Source organism: Balaenoptera acutorostrata, chromosome 1 (genome assembly GCF_949987535.1).
Source record: "Balaenoptera acutorostrata chromosome 1, mBalAcu1.1, whole genome shotgun sequence".
Lineage (NCBI taxonomy): Eukaryota > Metazoa > Chordata > Mammalia > Artiodactyla > Balaenopteridae > Balaenoptera > Balaenoptera acutorostrata.
The window spans coordinates 115,292,547-115,312,453 of NC_080064.1; the positions used below are offsets into that span (position 1 = coordinate 115,292,547).

Genomic DNA, 19,907 nt, shown 5'->3' on the forward strand with positions numbered 1-19,907 from the left:
TGCCCATAAGCTTTCCTATCATCTGGGCCTGTAAAGTGCCTCTTTTCCAAGGCAGCTTCAAACTATTACCCCTAGAAAGCTCCTATGATTAGCCTCTCAGACTGACGTCCTCTTTATACCACCTCCCAGCTCTTCTAGTCATGACTTGGGAGTGAGAAGGGAGCACAGCAACTGCTTAGTTCCCTGGCTCCTCACTCTGTGTGAGCTGAGAAACTTACACAAACGAAACCAAAAGAACAAAAATACTCCAGAGATCCTGACTCTGCAGGTGGGGTGGGTGGAGTGAGGCACTGGTTTCTGTATTTTTAAAGAAGAATTCCCCAAGGGATCCTGATGATCGACCAGGCTTAGGAATCCAATTTCCTCTCTGTACACATGAGCCGACTGAGGCCCAGAGAGGTCACATGGCAGGTCGGCAGGAACGACCCCGGTCTCCTAACCAAGTCTTGTCTCCCCGCGACAAGCTCCCAGGCAGGGTCTGTTCTGTTTGTGCTTGACCGTAAGCTACCGTGAGGAGTTCTGGAGGAACTGTCCCTATTTCCCCCTGAGAACAGCTGCCCAAGGCAGGGACTATGTCCCCCCGACCCACCGCCCCTTCCTGAGGGCCCAGCACAAGACGGACACCAAGAGGAGACTAACCGTCCTAGGAGCCAACTTACCAATTTCAGCCTGTAACATCTCTGGGACCTTCACTCTCAGAGGCTAAAAGACAGAAGGGTGGGGGCAGAAGTGGTGAGATCCACACACCCCAGGGGATGTGGGAGGTACTGTGCAGAGGCAAGGAGGGCTCCAGAACACTACCTTCTCTCCCCCTTTCCCTACACTACCCTACCCTCCACTCACCTCTCTCCCACTGAATTCTAGGCTCGGGATTTGAGAAGTGGAATCTGAGGTGGCGAGGCAAGTTGGGACTATACTCCGAGGGTGGCACCTGCACTCTTCCCACTCTTATTTCAAGGACATCAAGATGCATGGAATGGAGAGGTTCCAAAAAGTGGACTGGTACCAATTTAGCAGCATGGGAGAAATCTTTATGAGGCGATTTGATGGGCTTCCCCTCTCCTTCACTCCCAAGGGAAAACTGGCCTTATGTTACCAAGTCTTCCCGTGGGCACAGTGCCTGGCTTTTCCTTTACAACTACCTGACAGCTGGATACTGGGGTGGGTCCATAACAGCCGACAGGGAACAACTGGCAGCTCTAACCTCCTTACTCAAGACCCATCGAAGGGGGCAAAAATAAAAATCTTGAGGGAAAGCAGTTTATTCCCCAGTCTCATTAGTCCTAGCAGCTTACTGCCAGATGAATAAAGTCATTTTGGAATTAGTTTAGTTGATCAGCTTAGAAAGTCTAAGATGGGAACTGCCCTCTGCAGGCCGAGGTGCCGCCGCCAGCGGGATCCCTGACACATCCCTGGGAGCTATGTCCAGATGCAGAGTGCTCGTGCACCCCAGACACTCTGGGGTCCCCTCCCTCTGAACCCTGCCTTGGGGCAGTAAGAGCACGTCAGGCTGAACTTCAGAAATCTGGGCTCGCCTCTTGGCTCACTGATTTCTATCATCTGATGTCTCTGGGCCTCTGTTTCTTCACCCCAGGGATGGGCAAGGCAAGGAGAGTTGAAGGGAACCAGGGCATTGATCCAGGGGAGAGTAATTAGGACTTGGTGCAAGTTCTTTTTCTCCAAACATTTCAGAGAGAGGCAATGTGCACTCTACCTTGCTACATGTGGACAAAAGAGGTCCAGAGAGGAGATTAATCTTTAGAGTGGAGCTAGGAACAGAATCCAGGAATCCTCTTTAAGAACCTGTCTCCAGGGACTTCCCTGGTGGTCCAGTGGTAAAAAATCCGCCTTCCAACACAGGGGACGTGGGTTCGACCCCTGGTCGGGGAACTAGGATCCCACATGCCGCGGGGCAACTAATCCCGCGTGCCACAACTACTGAGCTCGCACGCCTCAACTAGAGAGAGAAAACCCACACGCCACAACTAGAGAGAAGCCCACGCACAGCAACAAAGAGCCCGCACGCCGCAACAAAAGATCCCACATGCCTCAATGAAGATCCCACGTGCCGCGACTGAGACCAGACGCAGCCATAAAAATAAAATAAATATTAAAAAAACCTGTCTCCGTTCGGCCTGAGTGTTTTGCTTAGTTTTTCCTCGGCCTCTGAATGGTCCAAACAATATAATAAAATTGAAAACTGTAATCCAGTCTATGACTGCCTTACCGCATTTTTCTCTAGGAAAATATTCCAGATGTCTTTTCCCAAGCTTCGGGAATCCTTGGGGTTTGTTTGCTGATAAACTTCTGCACACAAGTAAAAAAGCTGGGAGAGAGAAAATGGGTCAGAGCAGTGATTCTCAACCAGGAGTGCTTTTGCCCTCCAGGGCACAGCTAGTCATGTCTGGAGGCATTTTTGATTTATATCTGGAGAGGTGCTACTGGCATCTACTGGGTGGAGCCCAGTGATGCAGCTAAAGATCCTGCCATGCACATGACAGCACCCCACAACAGAGAATTCCAAAGGTCAGTGGTGCTGAGGTTGAGAAACCCTGGCTTAGCATGTTTCAGAAACCTGTGGTAAGTCATCCCCACCCCTTGGGCACGCGCACACATATTCCCCCAATGCAATCTCTCCTCAACTCTGTATCCTCTCCACACTTGACATTTTGTCTTGTGCTTGTTTATCTGCTGTTTGAAAGGGTTCATGTTTTATTTCTCTTTGTGCTGTGCCTCGTCTTCATTCAGGAATGCTTCTGAGATACCAGCGCTTGGGATGTACACGCAGGTGTGCACTGAACACCTGTTGAGCAAATGGATGCTGACTCTGGCTTCTAACAGTGGCAGCCCCGGAAAGGAAGAGCAGCAGTGCATGCCACGGGCAAGAAGTTTATTCTGGAGAACATGACAGCAGCCCCTCTCCTTCATCCCCCTTCCTAAGCAGCTGAGCAGAACGACAGAAGCTGGTAAGGCTGCTAGCTCTGAGCACTGTCACAGAGCACCCCGACCTCCATCCCCTCATGATCCTTCTCGTCATCACCTTCAGACTGAAGACCTTTTAGCACCTTGCCCCTCTGCCAAGCTTTCTTGTAGTAACACTGTATATTTGCAAAGGGCTGCTCTCTCAACTTCCCACTGTCGGTCTGTATCCACCTTCATTCCAAAAACCTAGAAAGACCATCTCCTCGAAGCAGACCCAGAACAACAGCTTTCTTGGCCTAGCTCTTCCTGCTCCTCCCTGTGCTATCGATGCAGTGAGCAGTGAAGAATCCCTTCCACCCAGGTTGCACCTTCTTTTCTGTTTTGTCTGTCCTTGAGATGCCTGACCATGCCCATGGATCTGACTTATGACATCTGGAGAGCAGGGACAGAGGCCAAGCACAAGCAGGCACTCAGTCGAGACAGACACTTGCGACTTACCAGTGGACTGGGGTCCGCCTGAGAGAAGATGTACCGTAGAAAAACCCCCAGGTGAGCCGGCCGTGACTTAAGTTTCTCAAAGTCCTGGAAGATGATGTCGCTCTGGAAGGCAGAAGGACGGGCAGGGCTGGGGGGCAGAGAAGCACCGCCCGCCGCAGCTCAGCTCCATGCTCCCTGCCTGCCAGGGCTGACAAGCGCGGCCCCGCCCGCACGCGCCCTCCCCGCTGGTGCCAGTCCAACCGCTCCTAGTCCAGAACAGCAGGTACGACACAGGATGATGAAAGGAGACAATCAGGGAACTGTTACCTCGTTGTTGAAATAACCCGGGTCATAATCTTCCTCTGGGCCGATAATTAAAGGCTTTGGGCTTTGATCTACACCCTGGAGGAGAGAGGCGAGTTGTAGCGATGAGAGGTCAGAGGACAGGGGATCCGGCCCCCTCAGTGGAGTTTGGTTAGTGACAGCATGGTACTGGAGGGGAAAGCCACACGGGGCTGGTAAACACCGGCATCGCACTACCACCCCCCAAATCTCAGAGAACAGAAAAAAATGATTTCCACTTGCAAGGAGGCAACTGCTTCTGGGTGGGGCAGGGCAGACTCAGAGCAGCCTGGTCACATGACGTATGAAGATGGGAAGTGAGAGAAAGTGCTCTCTTCCTGTTTGTGAAAGATCTGAGGAGGGAGTGTCAGCCCACAAAATAAGAACCTAGAGCTTCTGCTGGACTGGTGGGCGGGGGCTTTGTTGTTCTCCTCAACAGACCCCCCCCCACCCCAAAAACACGCCCTCCAAACCTAGTGTCTTCCACAGCGGTCCTCTACAGTTACCGTGTGCCTTCCACCCCTGCTGGAGGAGAGCTCTGTGGTCCGTCTCTGCCTCCTTGAGCAAAAGGGAATGGAGCTTTGCCTTCTCCAACACCGTCCCCATCATTTCCCCTGCCTGCTCAAGAATCTATGGTAGATTCCCCATTTCCAGTCTAAAATCCAAGCTTCTCAGCTTGGCTTTCTCTCTTTCCCCCTTATGCCATCGATTAGGTCTGATGAGAGATTTCATACTGTATAAACGTTTTAGATGCTTCATTGGACAAGCCTTTCTCCTAAAGGTTCCTTGAGCTTTCAAAGATTTCCTACCAACTATATTTTTCACTCAATTCACTCTACCTCATTTTCAGTGATTCCCCAACAAGGGCTGTGCTCTGGAACCCATCTGGAGGAGGCACTTCTCATGCCTACTTTTTCTCAGGCCCAAGATACCCTCCTATTCCACCTTCTCAAGGAGCTTTTCCTGACGGTTCCTCCCTGACACTCCTCACTCATTTTTGTTCTCCTGGGTATTTACAGACTCTATGCTCAGAATGACTGAGTACAGAACTCGAGAGACCCAGGAGGCATCTCAGAGATCAGAGTCTAGCACTCACTTATAATGGCATGTTCGAAGCTGCAGAGTCAGGCCTGTTGTACTGGACCTGAATTCCTCAGACACATCCTGAGTATCCTCCTCTCCCCTAACAAACACCCTAGTCTCTGAATCCCTTGGGATCCAGGATCCCCAGGGGGTGTGGGATGATCACTTCTGTCTCTACTTTGCTCTCTAGTGAAACCTGAAAGCACTAGGTTTTTGCTTGTTTGGGCGGGAGGATTTATTTTTTAAAAGTCTTTACAAACATACAGTTTTTCTGATTGCAAAAGCAGAATATGTTTATCATAAGAAAATCAAACATTGCAGAATTACATAACAAAGTCTGAACTCCCTATGATTCCACCCCCCAGCTGCTGCAAGTTTCATGTATAGTACAGGTTTCCACCTTTGCTCTTACTAACATAGATTATTATTAAGAAACTGGAACTATACTATATTTGCTCTTATCACTCAAAAATAACAACTTAAATAGTTTTCAGAAGTTGAAACAAATTCAGAGAAGGAGGAAAAGGACTCCAAGACCAATTACTCCACACCTGCTCTTGTTAGCCACCTAAAGGAAAACCTCCCTTAAGAACACCATGTGCACCTGACCTTGCCTGGCAGCCTGACCTTGGCCCTGTAGTACTACTAAGAGGGACTGGTGGTGGTGGTGGTGGAGGAGTGGGAAGGGTGATCAAAGAGCATCTAGGATAGGAGGCAGCCCTGCACTGGGGCTCAGGAAAACTAAGTTCTAGTCTGATGCTGCCATTAGCAAGCTGAGTCCTTGAATGGTCCCTTAGCCTTTCTCTGCCTCAGTTTTCTCACTGAAATGAAGATTCTAATGCCTATCTCCTTTTCTGGCGGTAAGAATTAAATGAGATTTGTTCCTAAAGGACCTAGCACAGCAGCTGGTACACTAGGCATTTTAATACATGTGAGATCCACTTCCCTGCCTTTCCCCCTCCAAGATCTGAAAGTAACTAAACTCTATCCTATGGGGAGAACTAGAGCATCAAACGGTATATGATGTTGGTTTTAATATAATGGCAAATTTCCTTTAAAAATAAATTTAAGTTTTAAAAAGTGAGCTAGCTTAAAGAAAAATATTAAGTAACATTATACAGTTGCTATGAGGATATGGAAAAAAAAATTATGGTGGTAGCAGATGAATTTTAAGAAACACTGCTTTACAAAACGCGGAGCTTTCTTGCCAGGGTCTCTAACAAGGAATGACCTAACCTCTGCCTGAACAATGACAGGCAATTCCCTGGCTCTCAAGTCAGCCCATTCCATTGTCTGATAGCTCAGATTCTTTGCAAGCTTTTTGCATGGAGCCAAAAACTGTCCTCCTGAAATCTCCCCTGGACCTAGTTCTACCCTTGAAAGCAGTGGCTTTCAAATCAGGTTTTGCAGAACCTTAGGGCTCCAGGGAAGTGCCCCTGAGGTGGGGGCTGAGGTGGGGAGATTGATTAGGAAAAGTCCCAGATAGCTAAGCATTTATTTGTTTTCTGTATTAGGGTACCAAATAATAAGATTTTGCTCAAGAAAAGGACTTTGCTAAAGAAAGAGAAGATTGAAAATTAGTATTCTGGAGAAACACTGAACCAACCTATTTCCCATTCTATACAGACATTAAAAGAAAGACCAGCAATCTGCTCCTTGGACATCACTTCCCTACAGATGCATTCACTGACTCTTCACCCAGAAACTGAGACAGCCTTACTTCCATGTATGCATTTATACCATGTTCTTCCTTTACTATTTGTCCTCTAGTAAGTGTCTATCTCAAAACAGGGTTTAGTCTGATCGTTCAAGGCCACGTATGGGTAACCCAGTTCTGAAAACAGGGAAAGCAAAAGCGCACGGTGGCTCTGATCACTCACCTGGTCACTGCTGGGGGGAACCAGTGCATCCGAGCCCTGCCGCCTGTGGTGCTGGGCCACACGGGCCATGATCACAGGGGAGGTTCGAGGACTGTCCAGCCCAGGGTCTGACAGTACTGAGTTCCGATTCACCAATGACTAGAGGAACAGAGAATTCTGTGAGAAGAAAACTCGTCCAGGGACTTCCCTGGTGGCTCAGTGGTTAGGAATCCGCCTGCCAATGCAGGGGACACGGGTTCGAGCCCTGGTCTGGGAAGATCCCACATGCCTCAGAGCAACTAAGCCTGTGTGCCACAACTACTGAGCCTGCACTCTAGAGCCCACGAGCCACAACTACTGAGTCCGCGTGCCTAGAGTCTGTGCTCCGCAACAAAAGAAGCCACGACAGTGTGGAGCCCACGCACCGCAAAGAAGAGTAGCCCCCGCTCACTGCAACTAGAGAAAGCCTACATGCAGCAACGAAGACCCAAACGCAGCCAAAAATTAAAAAAAAACCTCATCCAGAAGACCCTCAGGGCTCTGCTCGTTGGCTAATAAATGTCCAGTACTTACTCTGTGCCTGACATTATACTAGCCCTTGGTTATGTATCACCTCATTTAATGCTCACAATAGCCCTTTGAGGTAGAAACTATTATTCCTCCCACTTCTCACACAAGGAAACTTAAGACTTGGAGAGGTTCTGGGACTTGCTGAAGGTCGAATAGTTAGTAATGTGGTATTCCCTGGATGCAACCCGGGCAGTCTCAACCCACTGCCCACTAGGCTGCATTGCTTCCAGATGTGGAGCCCGCAGGGGAATGTCAACTGTGGATTATTTAGGACCCTCCGCCCCCTTCTTGGTGTCTTTCCGACATACTGATCCTTCCATGTACATTCATCATCTTCCCATGAATAGACAGGAGCAGTAAAGAAATAAAATTCCAACTATTATATAAAATTAGGTTTTAAACATGTTTTCAATTACGTATTCACATATCTAATTAAGCTGGCTAAGTAAATATTTTGCTCACACCATTATCACTTCTTCCATTCACTCTTATTTTTATATTGCAAGTTTATATTTGCAATTAATATATGCAGACGGAGAACACCTAGAAGACAACCTTTAAAGCCAAAGCCTGAAGTTCTTCTGACCACTCCAGAAAAGATAAGCTGTTCAAGTACAGAAAGATCTGTGACAAAGAAAGAGAGGCTGCCACCTCCGATTAGGCCAGGTTCATTGTATTACTCTAAGATGGTGTTATTCGCAGCCAGGTGGCAATGCGTTTTTGGTCCAGTCACTGTTTTACAGAATTTTCGTCTCTGCTCCCTTACACTCAAAAAAGGCTTGCTACAGTTAAAGACATGGCCTCCTTCTCCACCCGACTCTATATAACAGAGTTGACGATGATAAAATAGAAGCCAGATTTGCTGATCTTGCGTGTAGGATGCATTTGAACCCCCTTTTTTTGGAACCCAGAGCAGAATGACTAAAACCCTTGGAACTGGAACTATACCAGAGGGCCACAGATGACAGGCCAGAGGCCTTGGTGTAAGCAGTGAGCATAGAACCTTTAGGTGTTCAGAGAAGGAAAACTGAATGTATGGTTTTAAAAGGGGCTCCCCCCGCTTTGGCACTCACCTCGCCGAGGGAAGGAAAGCGCTCTGTGCCAGAGTCCAAGCCACTGTCCCCCTCCTGGGAATCCACAGAGAGTCGGCCTGAGAAGAAAAGAGTTTACACAGTAAGGAAGGAGCTGTGGCCTGGGGGAAAGAAGGGCCTTTATTCTGGGAACCTGCGCCCAGGGCAGGAGGGTGAAGCTGCCACCTGCCTTTCTTTCCCAGTTTCCCTTCAGCTCTCTTACACGACTCCCTGAGAACCTCTACACCTAGCTTTTACCTACCCGTACACCTGAGCCCAGGCAGTGTCACCTCCTAAAATAATCCTCCATAGCTCTACCTTGCAACGAGTGCTACCCCTCAGCTCATCCCAACCCTCTTCTGGTTCCCATCCATTTCCTCTCATGACAGCATCTCTTGAGCTCCTAGCTGCTAGGTGCTGGTAGGCACGCTGTTGTCTGGACCACCATTGTTCTAGTATCTCCCTGGCACTTATCTATCCAGGGCTACTGGTTATACACTCATTTCTACTGAATAAGTTGTATCCAAGTTCCCTGTCACTGGTACTGCTTTCTCTCATTATTCTATTTCTCAGAGGCAGGGACTATATTTTTCCCCCCTGAATCTGCCCCAAAGGGAGGGGACAACAGAATAGATAAGAAATGTAGACTAGAGATGTATGTGCCAGAGAAAAAAGGCGTGCTGAGGGGACTCACCTTCTGATGATCTCTGGCTGGTGTCACCATATAGTGGAAGTATGTCCTAAAAAAGAAAGGTCCGGAGGGTGGACAAATGCTGTGAACCTCTCCCCCTACTGTTTTCCTCCAATCAACCCTTCCCTCAGTCTCAGCAGATAACAACTGCTTACAATTAGCGGCCTCTTCTGCTTCATTGCCTGAAAAATGCCCCTTTGGAAGAGGTATTGCTTCATTTGTACAGTTTGAGGAGAATGGTGACCCCTAATGGTGAAAAGGGAGCTTTACTATTAGTAAAATTCTAAAAACTTACTTGATTTCTCACCCTGGACCTCAAAGCGTCTATTGCCTTAGTTGGGCTGGACACAGAAAGAACTTCCGAACTATCAAGGAGCATGAAAAGCTCTAGCAGATGGCAAGCTCTGCCTCTAAAGATCTTTGAAGACTGACAGGCGCTGGACTGGGGCTGGCCAGCCATTTGTGGAGGGAATTATGTTGCTAGTGCTTTACTGTTTATGATGCAATCTTGTCTATATCTCATTGAGTTTTTCAACAACTCTGAGGCAGGTATAGTACTCCCATGTTATAAATGAGGAAACAGAAGCCCAGAGATTTTAAGTAACTTGCCCAAGGTACACAGCAGGTAAACTATAAAGCCAGGGTTGGCGCTCAGATCCCTAGATTCCAAGCTGCATGTTTCAAACTCAACCACTTACAGGGCACACGAGCGCAGAGGCAGCGGCAGCAGCAAACATGCACTGGCCCCGTGCTGAGGGCATCCTTTAATTCTGACAATACCACTATTAGGCAGATCCTGCCGTAGCTCCATTTCATAAATGAGGACACCAAGGCTCCCGGGGATTAAGTCGCTTGCCCAAGAGTCTTAAAGCTGGTGGGCACTATAGCTGGGAGGTGAACCCAGATGGTCTAAGTCCTGAACCTGAGCTCCTATCAACCATGTGACACTGAGAAGGCCTTCAGAAAATAAAAGTTTAAATTGGATTAGCCTGTGCTTCCCAGACTTTTTTGATCTGGATGTTCTGAAAAAGAAAGTAGATAATCCTCAAATAATTTCTATTGGCTTTGGCAAATATTATTCTTGGAGATCTTAAAGTTTTTGGAGAGTTACTTATTTACCCAAAGAATTAAGGCCTGATGGAGAGAAGTAAGACACTAATTAATACTCAAGTCCCTGACTAGAACAGATAAGGAAGTGCCTCCTCTCTGGGATTCCCCACAAAGTGTGGTTAGGACTGCTACAGATCCCTCTCAACTGACTGGGGATCCTTTACTTAGGCTGACTTTTAAAAGTGCTCGTATTTCTTTGAGAAGACCCATTACTGGAGGGAGAGGTGATGGGAAAAGCTACCAGAGGAATACTGAGTAAAATTAGTGTCGGAATATACATCAGCTATGAGGAAACTACCCAGAAGGGGATGGATAGTTAGGATTAAAGCCAACAGTCTGATTTATTGCATATTTATTTCTTTCTATTGCAACTGTAAGCTGCTGGAGGGCAAGAAACAGGCTATTTCTTTTTATGGGACCCAAGTGTCAGGACAGTGCTCAGTCTCTATGGTGCTATATAAAGAACTGCTGACCTCTGTTTCTTTGGAAGACACTAAACACTCACTAGCTCAGCCCTGCGGTCCTGTATGACTCGTTAAGCCTCTGTGCTAGATTTCTCCCTCATTCTCCCCTCCGTCCACCTGCACGTGCCCTTCCTAGAGCTAAGCCTACCATCACTCACCACTAAGCCACCAGTCTCCTGCTGGATCTTCAGCTGTAACTGAGTGACTCGCCGCCGGGCGCCTTCGATCTGCTCTTCCAGCAGGCTGCCGGGGTTCCGGCTATACACCTCACAGATACGCTGGGGGGCAGGGTGGGGGGCGAGGAGGACAAGGAAGGGAAAAGGCAGAGGAGTGGTTAGTAGAGAATGGACGACTCACCAGTGGGGAGAGTAGGCAGTTATCCCAAAACAAAGAGGAGAGAAAGGAGATCTCTGCCTCCTAGGAGATACATGTTATTTCACCATCACTCAGGAGCAGAAAGAGGTATAAACAGTGAGAAAAAGAACACGAGGCAACTAGAGAAAGAAGGCATGACACAAAGGCCCGTCCTAATCTGACCTGTTCTTAAGGCCTACTTGCTAAATGAGGTCTTCCTTGACTGCTGCTGAAGGGTTAGATATATAAGTGACTGGCCAGACCAGCACACACAAAAAAGTGCTAAGGAGGAAACATACACACAGTGAGAACCACAGGAGATGAGAGGAAGAAGCACCCCTGTCCCCGAGCCCTGTGGCTGGGAACCACTCTGAGACTTATCTAGCATCCTCCCAGCATACGGCAGAGCACAGCATGTGTGTTTAGAGCTTGGGCTTTGCAGTCAGGGAGGCCTGGCTCTGAATTCTGGCTTACTAGCTGTGTAGACTTGGGCAAGCTTTACTACGTCCTCATGGATCAAATGGAGATGACGGTACCTGCCTCTGGGGATGGCTGTACGTTCTGAATGAGATTATGCATGGAAAGTGCTGAGCAGAATGTCTGGGGCATAATTACTTGACTGAATACATGGCAGCTATTATTATTTTACTACCAAATGAAATGCTCAGTGAAGTTGGCGGGTTAAATAGTTAAATAAAGACGTTGGGTGCACATTTTCTCCAAGATCGTCTGGGGCCATACTTGCTGTCTCATCTTCTCCATGCCTCTCAAGCCCCCAACCCTCCTCTTAGTCTCTGCAGATAGTATCGGCTGGTAAGAACTTTCCCAACTTTACTCCATTTCAAGGCATCTGCAGCCACCCTTTCCCGCTGCCTCAGAATAGAAACTCTGTCTAAATCTTCCACAAGGTTAGTGCCTCCAGCTGCCTCGGGCTCCTCCTGGGCATCATTCACATATCTCCAAAGTCTCCTCTTTCCAATGGCTCCTTCCCCTCATCCTACAAAAATGCTCGTTTCCTGTCTTAAAACAAAAACAAGGCACTACAACAAAACCTTTTCCATCAAGTCTGATTATTCTTCAAGCCACCCCCTCAGTCTTTTCTCCTCCCTTTCACAGCCACATGTTTCCAAACAGGAGTCTCTATGTAGAGCCCAGACTTCTTAGCCTTCCGGTCACTCTTCAGCATACACAGCCTAGGTCCCCTCATCACCTCGCTCTTCCAAAGGCGAAATGACCCAACGGCTGAATCCAACGGTCTCTTCTTAGTCCTCATCTCTCCAGACCTCTTTAAACACCCACCTCCTCCAAATGCTATCCTCTTTTGACTTCTTAACTCGACACTGTCTTGGGTCACCTCACACCCCTCTCCCCAACCATAGCTTTACCCCTTCCTCCTCTCTTAAATCTAGGTGAGCCTTCAGCCCCGCAAACATTTACAGAGAGCTGATACACACCAGGTCCTGTGCCAGCTGTGCAGGAGGAATATGCAAATGTAGGCATGGTCCTGGCCTTTAAGGAACTTAGTCCAATAGAGGAGGACAAATAAATAATTAGAATACAAATACAACAGCAACTGGTGTGATGTTAGAGGTTGGTGCGGTGTGCTACAGAAGCACAGATGTTCCGGAATTCCGCCCTCAGCTCTCTCCTCTTTTCTGCAGTGGTGCCCTAGGTGATACCGCCTAGGCCCCAACTGCAACTACCACCTGTATGCTGAGGCCACCCGAATCTCTATTTCAACCCAATCTCTTCTCCTGAGGTCCATCCTTGTTATCTCCATGTGCCTGGTGGATGATCTTTTTATCTGAACCTCCCATGGGTGCTTAAACTCAGTACATCCAAAGATTACCTTCATTCCTTTCCCCTAAACCCTGTTCCTCTCTTCCGTCTCACTCCATCAATGGTATCACTGTCTACGTAGGCACACAAACTTGGGGCTATCTTTTCTTTCTTCTTCTTTACCTCCCCCTTCCAGTTGATAAGTTCTACTGATCTGACCCCTGAGATGTCTCCCATTGCCATCCCTCTTTCTGTTCTTTTTCTTTCGGCCACGCCGAGTGGCATGAGGGATCTTAGTTCCTCGACCAGGGATTGAACCCGTGCCCCCTGCAGTGGGGGTGCAGAGTCCTAACCACTGGACCGCCAGGGAATGGAGGGAATTCAATATCTCACGTTGCCATCCCTCCTTCTGTTCTTACTCCTGCTGTTCTTGTTAAATCGGTCATCATTTCTTATCTACTGCAACAGCCTCCGAGATAGTTTCCTTATGTGTCAATCCACTTAACACACTTTTCTAAAGAAAACCGATTTGAAGATATGATCACTCCCCTACTCAAATCCTTTGATCAATTCCCACTGCTTTCAGAATAAACTTCAAGCTCATCATGGTACTGAAGGCCCAAAGCACATTCCAGAGTGAAAGAGACTGAACCCAACTGGAATGTCATCTCATGAAGCCTTCTCTGATCACTGCATAATTAATTATTCCTTCTTTTGGGTTTTAATGGCATTTAAAAAATATTTTAAAAATTATTATCGACATAATTCACATAACATAAACTTCACCATTTTAAAGTATACAATTTAGGGGACTTCCCTGGTGGTCCAGTGGTAAAGAATCCGCCTTCCAATGCAGGGGACTCGGGTTCGATCCCTGGTCGGGGAACTAAGATCCCACATGCCACGGGGCGACTAAGCCCCGCGCACCACAACCAAGAGCCGAAGCACGACAACGAAAAAGATCCTGCAGGCTGCAACTAAGACCCGACGTAGCCAAAAAAATAAAGAAAATAAATAAATATTAAAAAAAAAAAGTATACAATTCAGTGGTTTTTAGTATATTCACAGAGTTGTACAAACATCTCCACTATCTAATTCCAGAACATTTCTATCAACCCAACAAGAAAGCAGTCACTCCCAATTTCCCCTTCCTCTACCTCCTGGCAACCACTAATTTACTTTCTGTTTTTATGGATTTACCTATTCTGGACTTCCACACAAATGGAATCATACAATATGTGGCCTTTTGTGTCTGGCTTCTTTCACTTAGTCTGTTTTCAGGGTTCTTCCATGTTAAAGCATGTATCAGTACTTCATTCCTTTTTATGGCTGAATAATATCCCATTTTATGGATACAACACATTTTGTTTATCTACTCATCAGCTAATGGGAATTTGGGTTGTTTCCACTTTTTGGCCATTATGCAATTAATCAATGCTATTATGAATGTTTATGTACAGGTTTTATGCTTTGAACTCTCTTGGGTATACACTTAGGTGTGGAATTGACAGATCGTACGTTTAATATTTTGAAGAACTGCCAAACTGGCTGCACTACGGTGGGAGTAGATTACTACTCCCATCAACGGTGGGAGTAGATTAGGATAGCGGATATGTAGACAAAATATAAACAAACATTTCTCCAATTTCTCCACATGCTCACCAATAACTGTTATTTTGGCTCTAGCCATCCTAGTGCGTGTGCAGTGGTATCTCCTAGTTCTGGTTAGCCTCTCCCTAGTGACTAATGATATTAAGCATCTTTTCATGTGCTTATTGGCCATTTGTATGTCTTCTTTATTGGACTGTGTATTCAAATTCTCTGCTAACTTTTAAATTGGGTTGAGTTTTAAGCGTCTATTACATATTCTGGTACTAGACCCTTATCAGATATATGTGCTGCAAATATTTTCTCCTATTCTGTGGTTGTCTTTTTACTTTCTTGATAGTGTCCTTTAATGGATAAAAGTTTTTAATTTTGATGAAGTCTAATTTATCTTTTTTGGGGGGTTGTTTATGCTTTTGGTGTCACAGCCTAGAAACTACTGCCTCATCCAAGGTCATAAAGATTTATACCTATGTTTTCTTCTAAGAGTTTTATAGTTTTTAAAAATAGTTTTAGCTCTTACATTTAAGTCTTTGATCCATTTTGAGTTAAATTTTGTTTATTGTGTGAGGTAAGCGTTCAAATTCATTCTTTGCATATAGATATCCTGTTGTCCCAGAACCATTTGTTGAAAAGACCATTCTTTCTCCACTGAACTATCTTGACACTGTCAAAAACAAACCAATTGACCATAGATGTATGGATTAATCTCTGGACTCTGAATTCTATTCTACTGATCTATAGGTCTATCTTTATACCAGTACCACACTATCTTGATTATTCTATGACTTGCATCAAAAGGTAAGTATCAGCACTTATTATAGTGCAGTATAACTTTATCTTCATTCATTCATTGATATTCTACTGGATTATAAACTCCTTAAAGGAAAGATTCATCTCTCACTTATCTTTATAACCATTCTAACCTTTGTCCCTAGCACTGGCCCATGCCTCCACTGCAGCACACACACAGTACCTAGCACACAGCAGGAACTCAATGTTTGTTAAATAAATGAGTGTATTTTCATGTCTTGGTGCCTTTGACCTATGCTGTCCATTTACCAGCATTCTCTTCTCCATCTCTTTTGCCTACTGAAGCCCTATCCTTCAAGGCCCAGCTGAAATACAATCTTCTCAGTGAAGTTTCCCTCACATTTCCCATTATTAATTAACTGCTCTCTTCTTTGTTCTCTTATTGCAAGCTCTTTGTTCCTCCCACTCTCTTAGCGTAATATGAATTTTCCCCATGAGACTGTAAACATGTTGAGGGCAAGAACTGTCTAATCGTTTTAATCTCTGTATACCGTAGGAACTAAAGCAATGCTTTACATACAGTGGGAACTTAGAAATTTGTTGAATTCAAATGAAGGGGCAAGGAGCCCATTGTAAGCCATGGCTATTATAGGAATCTGGTTATTCCCGTCCAGCCAAATTAATCTTCTTCCTGTTCTCCCTGTGCATCATTCCCCAGGCCTGGAAATCTCTCTGCATCCCCTTCTCCATCAGCCTGGCCCGGCATTCACCCCCCACCTCCACCTTCCTTCCCTCTTATCCTTCCCTTCCCAGAACCTCTAAGATCAATTCCAACTGATTTGCCTCAGTTCTCATGTTCCCTCATTTTATTCTACCTGTCTCATCACTTGTTTGTATTTTCTCTACATAGTCACCATTCTAATCTATTACCATAAGCTCTATTACCCTATTCACTCTATCCATCAAATTCTGCTTTAAGAAATTCCACTGGCCTATGACAATTCTTTAGTAGTCCTGAAGTTTGACTTTTTAAGGTTTTACTGTGATAGGATATGGCCTGCAAATTAAGTTGTACACATTGGCAGATTGCTCTGATAAAGTATTATTTCATTAAGGCAATGGCCAGTCTACCCTCAGCAGCGACCTTACCTGTAACTCTTTTTCCTCCTGCCTCAGCATATTCCTAAGGATCTGGGTGGCATGTTTTTGAAATTCAGGATCCTAAGAATGGAAAATATGACAGCAGTGAGAGTTGGGGACCAGATCGATAGCTTTTATTCTCGTCTACCAGCTGACTCCTGGTCGAGGAAGGCTATGAGAGTAGAGCCCGGTTCGTAAGAATGTTTTGTGTAACACTCAGTATCTCACTGAAATTCAGTAAACATAAAATCTGATTTTGATTTCACTCCTAATTTCCTAGAAACCCTGGCTGTAATCACATCTGGTATCAATTGCTCTCTGAAGTCTCCCAGGACTTGCTGGTCGGTCTTCTTTCCAACCAGAAAATCCTGTTCCCTATTCCTATCTGCCGCCTGTCCTCTTTTAACTCCTCACACAGGTTATCCTGGCCCTTGGGTTCTCTCCCTACTATTCTCGTCCTTTCCTGACTCTCTCCCCTACAGACTAGGCTCCATATTTCATTCCTCCAAGCAGCCTTTTTCCCCAGGAAGCCTTTTCCCCTACTCCTTGACTTATTCCATACCCTTGTAACAATGACTGGCAACAGTCTTTACAGATGCCTCTGACCATGTCTGGAGGTGTGCACCTTCTCCCCGATGGGGAGGAGAACTCTCAAAGGGCCTCCTTAGAGTCTTGCACACACATAGGAAACACACGGCATGCTGCTATCTGATAAACTGCATATGCACTTACATGGAAAGAGGACATTAAGGCATGGAACACCCCTTTAATGCAGTTCTCATCTTGCTCTACTTTTTGATGGCCTTCATACAGCTCGTTGGCTTGTCTCTTCCTGCCAGCCTGCCATTTGATTTAACCTTTCATTCCAATGGGGAGCTCTTCAAAGGGACACCAGAATGAGGAGAGGAGTAGGAGGACCATTACCTGCAGAGGTTTGGGTCCCGTGATGCGCTGTGGAGGTGGCAGAGGTGGAGGGGGTGGTGGTGGTGGGATCACAGGGGTGACTCGGGGAGCTCCTGCTGGGACTGGGTCCTGCTGGGGCCCAGAGACACCAATGGACGAGGGTGAAGAGCCCAGGAGGGTCAGTGCAACATAGGCACCAGCTGGAGGAAGGCAAAGAGAGGCTTGCTCAAGTGGTATTGTTCTCAACAGCAGACATTCAAGGTACAAAGGAGGGGGTTCTCCCTTCTCCTTCCATTAAGCTTATAGTTCTGCAGGTAAAGTTCTCCTTACTTTTAATGCCCCACCTGTTCTCTAATTTCTGTCCTTCCATCCTGCATCAACACAAGTATCCCTTCCTTCCCTTTCCTCATGCAGAGACCTCAACCAAAATCCCACCCGTAACTATCTGGGACCTGCCTGCCCAGTTCCTTGTTTCCTGGGACTGGGAGAGGGGAGTGAGCGGTATCTGAGTGAGACCTGGTCTTAGTAGAATATGATCTAAAACGTAGGGCAAAGATGGGTGGAAAAATAAAGATGTCAGATGAGAGACTAATAGTGTCTCCACTTGAAATGACAGTGGGGAACTGTGGTAGTCTACAATGATCAGACCAAGAAGAAAGACTTCGGCTGCCTCGCACATCTACAAAGGAAGCCTCCTGGGGCAGGCAACAGGCCTGCTTCCACCCGTGCCCCATCTGATCCCCTAACTTCTTTCATTGTCAGCTCTCCCCAACTCACATTTGATAAGCTTCACCACTTCCAGATGTGAGCTATTGGTCACCATGGTGCCGTTCACCTGTTGGGGGACAAACGACATTATTGAGTAATGGTAGTGGAAGCCCAGGGGATCCTTCCCCTAGGTCAATCGCCACTCCTTTAGGGAGCCATTTATCAGTGCTCTCTAGCATAGTAAAACATTACAGAAGCTTGGTCAGAGTCAAGAGGGGCCCAGAATATGGAACCCAGCTATCTCAGCCCCCAGTCTCTGTCACATTATACTACTCACTCTCATGGTACCACCCCCCTACTCAGTGGCTGATGACAGCTGGTACGAAAACGGAAGTGTGGAGGATGGCCAAGGCCAGAAGTGACGCTGCACCCCCTCCTCTGGGGGCGGAGAGGGAAGGTCACTCACTTTGATGATCCGGTCGCCCTCTTTCACACCGGCTTTCATGGCTGCGCCTCCTGTGAGGAAGGAGAAGGCCTGGTCAGCAGAGCCCCACGACCTTTCCAAAGGTGGCTGAATCTACACCAACGACCCTGTCAGATCATGTTCCCCCTCAAATCTCTTCTCACCTCTCTGTGTTAAGTGCCTCAAATGCTGGGTGTACATCTTATTCTGCTCCAGTGACACAACTACCTTTGAGCTGGACTGGACTGTATAAGGACACATCTCTTGCTCTTTCCTCCACCTGGCTCAGAAGCCAGACTTCTCCTCTGAGAGCCAGGCCAAGGTGGCAGAGAGGCAGGGCCATGCTCTGGGGAGAGTAATGTGTGCTTTATTTGAATGTGTCTAGATGTGTTCCAAGGTCAAATAAGTTATTTCTATTATCCAGTGGGAAGAACGAGTTCACTGTATTAAATAATTGTTGAAGTAATAATCATTTTTAAGAGGAATATGAGAAAAGGATTACAATAAGCGTTTTCAAACCGTGGTCCCTAAGCCCTGAGAGGTTCACAAGGATATTATGGGGGTTCCTAGCATTAAGGATGATAATGATCACTGCTTTATTTTCTGTTAAAAAATTGTTCTGGAGCTGCAGTGGTTTTGATCACCACGTACAGTCGTCCCTCGGTATCCACCGGGGATCAGTTCTAGTACCTCCCACAGATATCAAAATCTGCAGATGTTCAAGTCCCTTACTTAAAATGGAGTAGTACACACCTGCAGGTTTCGCATCTGTGGATTCAACCAACTGCAGATGAAAATTTCAATCTGCAGTTGGTTGAATCCATGGATGTAGAATTCTCAGATGCGAAACTCGCGGATATGGAAGGCCAAATGCAGTTTTAAATAAGTTATAGTCCTAGTTTAAGTTATACCCAGGAAGCATAAGAAACACTAATGATGAGATAAGTTCATGAGGGACTCCCCTGGGGGTCCAGTGGTAAAGAATCCACCTTCCAATGCAGGGGACTCGGGTTCGATCCCTGGGTGGGGAACTAAGATCCCACATGCCGCGGGGCAACTAAGCCCACGCACCACAACTACTGAGCCCATGTGCCTCAACTAGAGAGTCCACGTGCCACAACTACTGAGCCCGCATGCCTCATCTACTGAGCCTGTGCACCGCAACTACTGAGCCTGCGTGGTCTGGAGCCTGCACGTCACAACTAGAGAGAAGCCTGTGTGCCACAACGAAGAGCCTGCGAGCTGCAATGAAAGTTCCCGCGTAATGCAACTAAGACCCGATGCAGCCAAATAAATAAATAAATAAATAAATAAAATATGTTCACTCAGAAAGCTTATTAAAAAAAAAAGAAAGAAAGAAGTTCACGAGAAGCATAAAAATTATGTTTCCTGTAAATCTGCCCCAAGATGATCCTTAAATCTGTAAGTTGCATTCATCTGATCAAAACAAAACTCTGACAAAGCACATCTAGATGTTTCTAGTCTGAAAAGAGAAATTACAGTGATGACTACATTCCAATTTGGCTTTTCAGTATGGGGACCCAGACTACCCTCATCTAAAGCGTGCTATTATGGAAAAGTACTTGCAAGTAGCTTGAAAACTCTCTTTTACAC

At 46.5% G+C, this 19,907-nt stretch overlaps 1 protein-coding gene across 8 annotated transcripts in view; it reads right to left on the reverse strand.

Annotated features, from left to right (window-relative positions):
- ARHGEF11 (Rho guanine nucleotide exchange factor 11) overlaps positions 1-19,907 on the reverse strand; it is a 114,850-nt gene that overhangs the window by 26,295 nt on the left and 68,648 nt on the right. For 6 of the 8 annotated variants that reach the window (XM_007171833.2, XM_007171835.2, XM_007171834.2 and 3 more), the window contains 12 exons: positions 18,297-18,346; positions 17,900-17,957; positions 17,144-17,322; positions 16,229-16,300; positions 10,747-10,866; positions 9,018-9,063; positions 8,327-8,403; positions 6,705-6,842; positions 3,727-3,801; positions 3,421-3,522; positions 2,228-2,326; positions 660-702 (listed from right to left, as the gene is read on the reverse strand). In XM_007171833.2, the coding sequence (XP_007171895.2) occupies positions 660-702; positions 2,228-2,326; positions 3,421-3,522; positions 3,727-3,801; positions 6,705-6,842; positions 8,327-8,403; positions 9,018-9,063; positions 10,747-10,866; positions 16,229-16,300; positions 17,144-17,322; positions 17,900-17,957; positions 18,297-18,346 (1,059 nt within the window). The remainder of the gene's footprint in view (positions 1-659; positions 703-2,227; positions 2,327-3,420; positions 3,523-3,726; positions 3,802-6,704; positions 6,843-8,326; positions 8,404-9,017; positions 9,064-10,746; positions 10,867-16,228; positions 16,301-17,143; positions 17,323-17,899; positions 17,958-18,296; positions 18,347-19,907) is intronic. The other 2 variants (XM_007171836.2, XM_028163872.2) reach the window with 1 other exon arrangement.